This window comes from Alligator mississippiensis, chromosome 10 (genome assembly GCF_030867095.1).
Source record: "Alligator mississippiensis isolate rAllMis1 chromosome 10, rAllMis1, whole genome shotgun sequence".
Classification (NCBI taxonomy): domain Eukaryota; kingdom Metazoa; phylum Chordata; order Crocodylia; family Alligatoridae; genus Alligator; species Alligator mississippiensis.
Window position 1 is genome coordinate 19,301,043 of NC_081833.1, and position 12,983 is coordinate 19,314,025.

Consider the following 12,983-nt stretch of genomic DNA (forward strand, 5'->3'; position numbering starts at 1 on the left):
TTATATATTTTTGTTGTTCTCCAAGAACATCACTCAGTACCCTAGGTGGCAGTTTTGGCAGATGGGAATAAGTTTTAGCAGTTACATGCTGCCAACAGAATAATAACTAGAGAATCTTCATGGCATTCCTAGGCAGAAGGAAAAAGAATTTGCTTCATGCTAATTTTGTAGATGGGAAACTGAGGCAGTGAATAAAAGTCACTTCTCCAAAGTGATCCAGCTGATTCACAGAGAAATGTATCATCTGTAATTTCATAATTTCTCAATAAATTGGCTGGAAAATTGCCCCTATGGAAGCTTTTCTGAGAGACAAAATAGCTGTCTTCATGGGATGATTTGTGATACGGAAACAGGACATGCTAACCCATGAACCGGTGAGCATCCCTTCAGGTACACTACAGGCCAGGGCCAAGATATTAAACAGATAAATATGTCTAGGATGTGGCAGTACAGAGAGGTAGAATTTACTGCTGTAGGGCTGTCCCTCCACCTTAGAGTATAGAAGAGTCCCTAGGACCCAGATCCCACCTGCAAGCAGAAGCCAGGGACTAGAGAATCCCATGGCAAAGCACTGACACCTCTAGGGACCTGAGCACCAAGAAAAACAGTTATGTGGTAGGTGGGAGGGATCTGCTGGTTACTCTGGGTAGGTTTTAGTTCATTCATGTTGTGGCTGGCAAAATACGCCATCTGGGAGCAGGAGAAAAGATAAGACTAAAAGAAGACAAAATGGGTGTAGGAGAGCAGGGGTGCAAAGACAGGCAAGCACTAAAGGGAGCAGAAAGCAGGGCAGCTGAGGAAAGAGACAGTTAAGCAAGTAAATGGAAACCAGTTAGGAAACTGCACTCTCTAACCTGATACAGTGACAAGTCTGTTCAGTCTCCTTGTTCAGGGCTGTAGTGAGGTACCTTGATGATGGGAAGTGAATTGTCTGAGGTCTCAGTGAATATCAGTGACTGAGCCAAAATGGAGATGTGCCTGGCTCACAGATCGTGCCTCTCTCAGCTGCAAAAAGGGATAGTGCCAGTGACATCTGAGCAGTGGGGGAAGGGGGAAGAGATGCAGGGCTGCAGCCTAATACCACATAGTCCCAATGGTGATGAGGAGTAACAGAAAGCCCACCTCTATATCCCACCCACCCTGTGGTCAAGGTCACCAGCCCTCCATAGCATCAGTTGGGGCAATGGCATGTGCCAAACAGCCTGGTCAGTGGGATGGCAAGATGGCCCACAGTGACCAGCACTGAACTGGGAGAAATAAATACTGCCACTTCTCACTCCTCCAGAGGTCAAGGTAAATCAACTTCCCCAGCAGCTCTGTCCTGCAAGGAGCCAGCAGAGCTGCACGGACAGGGCTTTTCTTATAACTTTCATATTCTGCCCTAAGAAGATGCTGAGCTGCCCCGTGATGCAGTGTCTGGCACCACAAGGAACCCAAGAGAAGGCAGATTATGCTGTGTCGGTAATTAAGAAAAGGCCATAGTCTACCCCCTATGTGATCCAAAAACAGCACAGTCAATCATCCTTGCCTTTTCCTGGACTCTAAATGGAAAAGAGCTTCCAATTCCCAGTTTATGAGCCACCAGGGGCAGCTCCTCCTAATGAGCGTAGGCTATACACTTGTACGAGGCAGCACAGGGAAATGCTGGGAAATGTTTACAGGCTGGATGCAAAGGGAGATGGCTGGTAATTCCCCAAGCAGTGCTGCAGCATACTGCTGAAATCACAGCTGGCAGGGGCTGTGCTGGGAGTGCCTTAGCAGGACACACACATTGTGAAGCCCAAACGTCCCATGGATGAGTAGATTAGAGACCCACAGGAGATCTGCTTTCACCTCCCAACCCTTCTTCAGACTGGGATGGAAGTCAGTCTATCTGCTGGGGAATCCTATCCAGTCTTCCTCAGCAGGAGTAATATCAGCTGCCATATTAGGGTAGGACTCTTGAAGCACTGCATGCTGGAACCTATTGTATTGGATACCTCTGTATTAAAGTTGAGGATAGTTGTAAACTTCTCCATTTTATACAAAAGCAGTGCGAGACCTGGGCTTCTGGCAAGCTGCTAATGCAGCCTGAAAGTGGGCACTTTTTGGGTATTCCTTCCCCAAAGAAATTAACTCTTCCACCCCTGCAGAGCTGATGAGAAGGCCAAGATGGCCTCTGGTTGTGGGAAAAGGCTGCTCAGTGGTGTCCTCTCAGAGTGCCAGTGCAGCCGAGCGCCTATGCAGCATTTCACTGTGAATGCTAAAGAGTGCAGCTGACAAGAAAAAAGAAAGTTGAGAGGGGAGGAGGTGGATTCAGCTCAGATGGAAATGGGCTGAGCCATTCTCCCAGACTCTGATGCATTAAAAAATGAGGGCTGGGCCCCAGGGACAAGAATCTGAAGGCAAATGCCAGGCAATTTCTAATAGACGAGATTAATTTTGTGTCTTAGGAGTCTTTCATCTAGACAGCTCTGAAGCCTCCTGCATTAGTTAAGCATCAGTTCCCAGGAAGCAGAAGCACTGGCTGAGGCTGTGTGCTGTGTTTATTATCCAGGAGAGAAACTGAGGGAGGCGGGGGGAATGCGGATGTACTGAAGCTTGTCTCTTGTGGTTCTTCTACTGAGACCAGATCTCCCTGCCAGGAGCTTTCAGTGCACAGTACTCAGCACATATTGGCCTGCATGTGTCCCTGGCTGAAGGCAAGGCAGCATTTCCCTGGATGCACTGCAGGATGAATGTTTACATGGGGTTCTGTTATTTTCCTAGAAATCAGGGCAGGGGCCTTGCATAACTTGAACTATACTGCCAGGTTTGTGGAGCTGGGAAACACCAGCTGAAAAGCAAGTTTGGCAAAGACCAGGCACCCTGTCACAGGACAATCAGCATTTGGAAGGGAGGCTGCACAGGGCTAGTAGAGTACATGAATTAAGTTACATTAGACGGGTGCTCCCAACTACACCAATGACAACATTCCCAATCATTTTGGTGGGAGCAGGATTGGACCCCAAGTAGGAAGCATATGAGAGTTGGGTCCATTCCCAGGGAGAGGAACCAAAGGGAATATAGACCCTATTTGCCAGTGTTTTGAATGCTGTATCAAGAGGGAGCCACAACACTGCAAATGGAGGAGAGCGCACCTAATGGCATGGCATTGTACACATCACAGGGTCACACATGCCAGCATTAACCTCTCACACATTTCCTGCTGCAAACACGAGCTCTGTGCAAGCACCAAGGGCAGGAGGCATTTCTGCTAGGGCACTGGCTCTTGCTCCTGACAAGGCAGGCTGCTCCTTGCTGCCTTTGCTCCTTGCTTACAGCTACTCAAGAAAACGTCATTGTTCTCTACAGGATTTTTTGAAGCTGTGCAGGGGTTATATAACACAGGGCCAGGCACAGGGAAGGACCACTGGAGACATTGTGGAACCAAGAGATGCAGCAATACACAGTTCCATCCACAACTGCCCCCGCAGGGATGCAGCCACAGCCCCGGGGGTGCTGGGAGTGGAATTTTTTCCCCCCTCAGCCCCTTGCAGAGCTCACAAGAGCTCTCTGCATTCACAGACCAGCTCCTCAGCAGGCAGAAAGTTGCCCACTGACTCCAGCAGGGTTCTGTCAGTTTATACCAGCTGAAAGTCTGGCCAAACACTGCCTTTGCTGTCCTCACAAGCAAGTCCTGGGAGAATGGCCGGCCATGCCATTATGCAGCTATTTTGTCTCACATAAAAGCTTTCTGTGGTGGCAATTTTTCAGCCAATTTATTGAGAAATTAGAAAATAATAGATGACCCATTTCTCTGTGAATAACCTGGCATTTTTCTCATCTGCACATGAACACGAGCATTCATGGATCATTTTGAGAGGGATGTACTGTTAAGGTGGTAGCTGGTTTAGAATCATAGGAAATTAGGGGTGGAAGAGACCTCAGGAGGTTGGTCACATCTAGTCCAACCCCCTGCTCAAAGCAGGACCATTCCCAACTAAATCATCCCTAGGCACTTCAGAGTTGAACTTCTTATAGCACCCTTTTCTTTTGCACTCAGATTCTTTATGGGGTTTGCTTTCCCACATGAGTGCAATACTGGACCCATGAGCAGCACCAGCAGGGGTGGAAGGAAGCAAGCTTCTTTTCAGTGTCTTTAAGAACTGGGCTGTACTCCTTTAAGCAAGTGAGGGAAAAATGCCTACAGACTAGCAACCTCTCTGCTGGTTTATTAGGTGCTCGAGGTCAAGCAGTTCCTGCCCGACACCTTGGCTTTGTGCATGGCTGTGGTGCAGGGGCCGTCAGCTACAGTGCACACACTTAACTGATTCCCTGCTGCAGGTTCAACATCCCTGTTTTAAACAAGCCTTTTTAGGGTGCAGGAGAAACTCTATTAGAGAAGGAGGGAGGCTAATGTGCCAGGGAATGTCAGAGGGAGGACCCCAGCAGGCTGGAGCACAGCAGTTCAAAGCCACCATGACAGACAGAGGGGGAGAGAGAGAGAGAGAGCAAGAGTAAGAGAACTGCAGAGCAGGGAGAGACAGGACCAAGAGTGAAGCAAGCTCAGCACATGCAGCCAGTATTCTCTCTGTCTGGAGAATCAATTATAGGAAGATAATTTGTCTGCTTGCTTAAGGCCTCCTCTGGGCATTGACTTGTTGCTGGGGAGAGAGACAGAAAGTACCTGATCTGGTTGGAGCAGGATCCGTGACTTATTACTGCAGTCTCTTCAGAGGGATCAACCAGGGGTGGGAATTAATGGGTGAATAAAGACAAGCAAATCTCTTATAAGAGAAGAAAGATACTGGTCACCTTCAGAGTCCTATCATCTTCCACCTCAGCTCCACTTCTGGCTTCTCTGCTACCTGGGGTCACAGTAGAACCTTCTGACAGGAGGAGACTGAATATCCCAAGGGCCACTAAAAAAAAAATCAAACCTTTCACCCTCTAGGGAAAGTCCCTGTGCAGGGGGCTGCCTGAACCCCAATTCCCTGATGCAGAAAGGAGCAAGGGGAAAGGGGGACATAGCTTCCAACCTCACACTGCGGAGCCAGTGCCCATCCCCCATCCCTGCCAGGCTGTGGGAACTCTTTGGCTCATCACAAAGAGTGATGGGTTGTGCAGAGAAAGCTTTGCCCCACTAAGCATTTTCTGTAGGCTTTCTAGTCTATGGGGCTAGCAGTGCTGTACCCCTCAGCTCTTGTCACCCTGGTGCCTTATCCACCATGGCATCTGGGCAGCAGGGCTCATCTCTGCAAAGGGAATTCATTGCAGTGCAAAAATGCATTTCAAGGAAAGGAGCCCTGAGTTCTGTTTGGATTGAACTGGGACAGATGCAAACAACTCTGAGCCTGATACTGCCCTCGTTTACCCAGCATTGCAGTCAGTGGTGCCGCTCCTGATTTACACCAGCATAGACAAGAATAGACTTGAGCCTGCTCTGCTCAGTCATGTTGCCTCCTGTACAGCCAGCAGGCATCTCTCCATCCAAATCCTACTAGTGCTGGAAATGCCTCTTCCCAGGCAATCTTGCCTACCTGGCACATCCGGGAAACACCCTGTCATCTTTGTCCCAGAGTCTGGTACATTCCTTTCCTGTGGCCAGAGCACCCAGCTCTATAGCTTGTACATGACATTCAGTTTAGATACATCAGCGGGAACTGAATACTACTGCCCAGAAGAGCTGCTAGCTCAGCTGAAGAGGTTAAAGAACATAAAATGCCTCTTTCTTTTCTGTCTTCGGTCGCCTATACATGTGCCAGATGTCTGCTCTGATGCATACTAACATGTGCTAATTGAGTCAGAGCAGATCTGATTAACTGAGTTAATTAACACGCTCCAGCAGCCTCCTGACACATCTAGTCAGCATCCACACATTTCAAAATGACAGCGGGGCATTTGAACTAAAGCTTGTCAAATGAGCTTTAGTTCAAGCGCCCCTACCACCATTTTGAAGCATGGGACACTGAATACATGATGTTGCAGGTGCTTTAATTAGAGTGTCCGCTCTAATTAAAGTGTCCCCCCACACCCTGGAGCATGTGTATAGATGCCCTTATAGTCTAGTCCCAAATAAAAAATCATCTACCAACTCTCCCTGCCTAGGTCAGCCCCCCTTGGGGGAAGTACTATTTTGCTGCCTCTGCCAATGTTTTAGTGGTGGACTAAGCAAAGATGATCATGGGTTTCACAAGATAAAAGGGGTTAACTCCTCTTCTCTTGACCTGATTCCAGTCACACAGACTTTATACAACTGCAAATGACTGAGGGCATGGGTCCAGGAACAGCTCACCACAAAGTGGGCAGGGAGCTTTATAATGCATCCTTTTCTCTGCTTTAACTACCTGTATGCACAGTCTTATCCTGCAACAAATGAAAACAAACCTGAAGCAGCTTAGTCCACAGAGAAGAAAAAGTAAGGTACTGCTGCTTCACTTTACCATAGCAGGATGAGAACATGCACACGGACAGTTATTGCAGGGCAGTGGATGCTTTGTAAAACCCTCACCCTCCTTTGTCCTGTGGTAATCTGTTCCTGTGCCCATGTCTTCTAGAAGCTGCTCCCAGACCGTGAAGTATTGGGCCTCTTGTGAGTACAGTGTAAATACAGGCCAATTCAACCCTCCTCTACACTCAGCTAACCGGCTGCATAGCCAGACAGGGGCCAGACAGAATGTAACTGAGGGTAGCACTTGGCATATAAGTCATAAGGCACTTTGGGGTCTTCCAACTGAACAGTGCCACATAAAATGTGAGACATTATCAGTTATTGTTATTGCTGTTGTATATTCAGTATGGCATCTTAGTTTCCATGTATGGCCTTATATATGGGAATCTCCCAAGGGCCATGGAAGATGAACACAGATGTGTAAAACCAGGTGAGAGAAAGGGCTAGTAAGGGAAGGGTAGGAGCTACCATATTTTCTTGAATCTAAGATGACCCTGAATGTAAGGCAACCCTCCAAAATAATTAGGCTCTATATAGGGGGAAAATTATAAATTTGTTACAATTTTCCAGGGGGAACAACTGGAAAATTAAGCACCACACACAAAAAAGGGTCCCATCAGCATTTTTTGGGCCAGGGGAGGGCATCAGAGCTTGCTTCAGCCTCTCGGAGTGCTGGCTCAGAGCTTGTTCCCCCTTGGGGAGCAATTGCCTAGTTTTTTGTTTTGTTTTCAGGGGTTTTTTGTTCGTTTTTAAATACACCCCCCCCAAAAAAAAAAAACCCCAAAAAAACAAAAACGGTTCCCATCAGCATGTTTGCCCAATATGGGACATGTGTTTTATAGGCATGCTCAGTGTGGGCTGCATTCATGGTTGGTTTCTATTACCAAGCACATGCTGCTTCTGACAGTAGTTTAATGATAGACAGTGTATTTAATGAGGTTGTTTTGTATGTGAATACCAAACAAGGGTCCCCCCCATGCTGATTGGGGGGAAAAAAACTGAGCTTATATTTGAGTTAATATGGTAATTAGGTGTTGGTGAGAAGATGGATTAGATACTTGGGAGGTCTTCTCCATCTCACATTTCTATGAAGCAACTGCTCGACAACACAGGAATGTCTATCAGTCAAACGGGTCCTGGAGGTGTCAGCATATCCATTAATGCAGATTTTTTTTACTTATATCAATTTATGTTCCTGATGAATTTTATAAGACAGAATACAAGGGATAAGAGCATTAGCAATGGAACGTGGAGCAGAGCTATACAAAGGGGTGCCATATAGGGCTGTGTGAAATGGCACCATTGTGTTTCGCTTTGCATTTCAAGGTTTGCATGGAACAGCATTTCGTATTGAATTTCATTTAGATTCGAAACAGCTGATCTGTTTTACTTCGTTGAAACAGTAAGGCTGTTTTGACTCTGTTTTGACATTTCGCTAGATTGGGGACAGCCCCCCGCCCGTTCCGGTGCCAGGGATGGGAAGTCAGCCCATCTGGAATGACTTCCTGGCCCTGGCCCAATCCAGTGCCAGGGATGGGGAGTCAGCCCAGCTGGACTGACTTCCCAGCACTGTGGTTGAAACATTTAGACTTTTGAAATGTTTCGACTAGCCTTGTTTTGTTCGGAGGCTGTTTCAAAGCCCTTTGTTTCGTTTCGATTTTGAGGTTTTGACCTTGAAATGAATCAAAAGTGTCAAAACTAAATGGCCAGTGAAATTTCGCACGGCCCTAGTGCCATAGCTTAACTATTGCTGGAGAAAAATATTTCCCATATCTCCAAGAACAGCGAGTGAGAACATTCCCATCTAGTGCCAGGGCTGCTTTGACTGTCCTGGTGTCTACAGTGTGTTGCATTTCATCCCCATCTGCCCACTGCTAGGAATTGCTTTAAGGCATGGTATGCACAGAACTTTGCCACTTAGGAGCATAGGATTTGTGGGGGCTTTCCAGGCCACTGGGACCAGTCTCCTGCATATGGAGGCACCCGGTTTTCCAAAAAGGTCCACAAGATCATCTACTAGGAGCCCCCTCGCACACCACAGTCAGAAAGCACCTTGTCAAAAGCTATACAGCATGTCACATGTGAACAGCTGGGGAGGCAAGTGTGCCCCCAATGTCTTGGCTACTAGAGTGATAGGAAATTAGGTTGGTTAAAGTATGCTGAAATGACCTGGGAAGATAACCATGTCCTGCCCTACAGTGAAGGGCAAAAATGCCACAGTCCACAATAGTCTGACCTAGGAAAAATACTACCCCCAGCTCTACAATTACTTTACTCTGAACACATGAGCCAGAATTACCAGACAGAGATTGGGAACCCTCCCTGGTGCCTACAAAGTGTCAGCACACCCAAGCCAGCATCCACCTATAGCTCTGGCCAATGCCCAAAGCTTCAGCAAAAAGCAGAGAAAAGCCCAGAAGCCAGTCATTGTGAGTGGGGAACGGATTTTGTCCTGGTACCTGCAGGTGACTGATGGAAGTCCTAAAAAAAATGGACTTTCCAGATGCTTTCCACATAGGGTTCAAGTTTCCTTTCAGTCTCTCATATTTAAATCTTCATGAAACAGTCAATTGCTACACCAGGTAGACATGTCATACAGGCCCTTTCCATGAGCCTCTCATGTTCCATCTTTAAGCAACTCCAATTTCTAGTCGCCACAACTTGCTTCCAAAGACCACTCCAGAACTGGACTTCTCCAGTGGTTAAAAACCTCCTTCTGATTTCTAATTCACTTGTGACTGGTTTAGATCCATTTGGTCTTATGCCAAAATAATTCTTTAAGTTACATAGCTATTCTCCCTCCCTGATATTTGCCCTGCAAATGGATTAATAAAAGAGTAATCACATCCCCTCTCAATCTTTGTTTTGTTACGCTAAACAAGCCAAGCTCTTAATCTTCTCTCATTGCCACCTTGGGAACAGCCTTCCAGAGGAGGCAAGAGGCTGACATGGTTTGTTTATTCTTAGGCCCCAGTTCAGCAAGGTACTTAAGGCATGCAACTTGGCATGAAGCATGCAAATAATCCCATTGATTTAATTCCTCATGTGCTTAAGTTAGACTCATCTCTAAGTATTTTACTGTATCTGAGCCCTAAGACGGGGGAACAGCTTCATTGCAGGTTACCCTGAGGATTCCAGGTCGGTTTCGACCTGGAAAGGTGTGGACAGTGGGGTCCCGCAGGGTTCGGTCCTTGGACCGATACTCTTTAATGTCTTCATCAGTGACTTGGACAAGGGAGTCAAATGTACTCTGTCCAAGTTTGCAGATGACACAAAGCTATGGGGAGAAGTGGACACGCCGGAGGGCAGGGAACAGCTGCAGGCAGACCTGGATAGGCTGGACAAGTGGGCAGAAAACAACAGGATGCAGTTCAACAAGGAGAAATGCAAAGTGCTGCACCTAGGGAGGAAAAATGTCCAGCACACCTACAGCCTAGGGAATGACCTGCTGGGTGGCACAGAGGTGGAAAGGGATCTTGGAGTCCTAGTGGACTCCAAGATGAACATGAGTCGGCAGTGTGACGAAGCCATCAAAAAAGCCAACGGCACTTTATCGTACATCAGCAGATGCATGACGAATAGGTCCAAGGAGGTGATACTTCCCCTGTATCAGGCGCTGGTCAGACTGCATTTGGAGTACTGCGTGCAATTCTGGGCGCCACAATTCAAGAGGGATGCGGATAACCTGGAGAGGGTCCAGAGGAGGGCCACGTGTATGGTTAAGGGCCTGCAGACCAAGCCCTACGAGGAGAGACTAGAGAAACTAGACCTTTTCAGCCTCCGCAAGAGAAGGTTGAGATGCGACCTTGTGGCCGCCTATAAGTTCATCACAGGGGCACAGAAGGGACTTGGTGAGTATTTATTCACCAAGGCGCCCCCGGGGGTTACAAGAAATAATGGCCACAAGCTAGCAGACAGCAGATTTAGATTGGACATTAGGAAGAACTTATTCACAGTTCAAGTGGCCAGGGTCTGGAACGGGCTCCCAAGGGAGGTGGTGCTCTCCCCTACCCTGGGGGTCTTCAAGAGGAGGTTAGATGAGCATCTAGCTGGGGTCATCTAGACCCAGCACTCTTTCCTGCTTATGCAGGGGGTCGGACTCGATGATCTACTGAGGTCCCTTCTGACCCTAACATCTATGAATCTATGAATACCAGAGACTAGGGTGGCTATTGATACGAAACCCAATGCTTTTATGTCCTCTATGTTTCTCTTCAAGAAAAAGAGTTTCGTATCAATAGAGGACAGAGGACAACCGGGCTGTCCTCTATGATGGCCACCCTACCAGAGACATGGGAGCACTCTGCACTAAAACTGGGAGCCAGCAAGTATAAACCAGTGAATTTGAGAGGCTTTTTAGGTTGGTTGTTTCTATCAATATACATTTTTTTAAAGAATCCTAGATAAAAACATTTTAAATCTACTCATTAAAGTTGCTTTGGAACTTGATTAGTTCAGACCCCCCACACCTAAAACCAGACCCTCTAGCCCCAGTTGTCCCAGAGGACAGCCAAACACAAGAGGCATCTAGACAGTGACTACTCTGCTCACTGAAACTTTACAAGACCTGTGCTGATTGGCCCTGTTTTAACAAGCTCCATGTCCTCTCTCCTTCTCAGCCTGAAGAACAGCCTGCAGAAGAAGCTGAGCCAAGACTCCATGGATTTATCTGGGATCCCCCTGACCATGAGAGATGTCCACCGCATGGCCTACTACCTGCAGAACAATAGGGACAACCTCACCTCAGTGGACCTGAGCTTCACTGAGCTAAACGATGAGATGGTGCGCATGCTCCTGCCATTCCTCTGGGCACTGCCCAAGCTCACTCATCTCTCCCTGAATGGCAACCGGCTGACCAGAGCCACCATGAAGGAGCTGACTGATACCATGAAGGACATGAACAAGTTCCCATGCTTGGCCTGGGTGGACCTTGGCAACAATGTGGATGTCTCCTCCATGCCGCAGCCATTGCTGGTGGGCCTGCGCAAGCGCCTCAGCCAGCAGACCACACTGCCCACCATCTATGAGTCGCTCGACTGTGACTCTGAGCTCTCCAGTGGACATGAGGGCAGCCAGCAAGAGGAGGAGGAGGAGGAGGGAACAGAAGGCATTCAGCCAGTGACCAAAGACAAAGCCACCCCACGTGACTTCCCCCAGCAGTGCTGTGAGAGGTGATTGGATGATGAGCCTCAGCTGCCAGACTGAAGCCGTGGCAAGGAGAGCTCTGCGTGCAAACACAAAGCAGAGGGCCAGCTTCACCGGCTTCCTTTGGTGCTTCTCTTGCCTTCCCGACATCTCAGCCTTGCCACGTTCTCAATGAAACCCTATCTCCCTACGCGCACTGCCAGCCAAGCACATTGCTGACATTCCAAACAGGAACCAGTTACTTACAGCGAACCTGGCCTCGGAGCAGGATCTCATTGGAGGATGGGGAACAAGTTGTTGGATTCAAAATATTCTTCAGAAGCAACTGGGCTGAGGGGAGGGGAAGAAACGCTTGGTCCTAAGTTATTCCCTTCCTTCCGTTTTCTCTTCGTTCTGTAAACCCTAAGGCCTGCGGCCTTGAGCCGTGCGAAAGGAGCTGCCACAAGGGTCGAGCTGCTCTCGGGCTTTGTCAGATGCATCAGAGACTGGAGCCAGAGCCCAGCAGAGCGTGTCTCCCCTTATGCCTGGCTCAATTTTTTTTTCCCATTGTGTGTTTTGTATTAATGTCCAAACAAAAGGAATTGCAGTCAGAGACCCAATGCAGTGGTCAGGCCCAGGGAGAACACGTGACACAAAACTGCAGTGTCAGGATATCTGGGAACAGGGTATGTGTGTGCTGACAGGAACATGGAGGGGCTGGAGTGTAGGGGAGGAGGTATCCTCACAGATTAAGAAGAGCAGTTTTACAAACTGTGGCTTTTGTACAAACACCAAACCAACGAAAAAGCAAAACCAACCTGACCCAGGGAGAAAGCTCCCAGGGAAAAGGCCAGTCTTCAGGGCCAGAGGAGTGAGATGCGGAAACACCTATGGGGATGTCCTAAACTGCAGCAGAATTTTGGGTTGCTCCTTGTGAGACATTGCAGTCCATCCGACCATCTGTAGCCAGGGTGGTCTCATAACAGAGATACGATGTGAACAGTTGAGTCACCATTTTTAGCACTGTCTAGGAAACCAAGCCAGTGATGCAATATTTCCAGTGTTTTCCATATTGCCCATGCTGTATGTAAACACAATAAATAGTTCTCTTGGACACAAGAGTGAAGCACTAATGCTGTGTGTGAGCATCTGAGTTATTTGTATGTCTAGGTAGCAGAGAAGGCATGGCAAATCACAGACCAGCAGCCCTGATGCAACACCCATGCAGCCCAGGAGAGGTCCCCCATGCATGCTAGCCGCGTAAACCAGAGCATTCTGCCGCTGTTTGCAGAACAGAGTCCTTGGGCTCCTGGAAGCCCCGAACAGGACTAGAATGTGCCAGCTGCAGTACAAGCACAGATCCAAATGCTACTGATCAGCCAAGGCCTCTTAGCCAAGCAGTGCTTCCCAGCACAGAGACGGTGAGGGTTTCACAGTGCAGTTGTAT

General features: G+C 48.0%; 1 protein-coding gene across 1 annotated transcript in view; it reads left to right on the top strand.

Moving 5' to 3' along the window:
- Window positions 1-12,669, top strand: part of LRRC75B (leucine rich repeat containing 75B) — a 37,224-nt gene extending 24,555 nt beyond the window's left edge. Inside the window, exon 4 of the mRNA XM_006272207.4 lies at window positions 11,032-12,669. Coding sequence (XP_006272269.1) covers window positions 11,032-11,587 — 556 coding nt within the window. The 3' untranslated portion in view covers window positions 11,588-12,669. The remainder of the gene's footprint in view (window positions 1-11,031) is intronic.
- The last annotated feature ends 314 nt before the right edge of the window (window positions 12,670-12,983 follow it).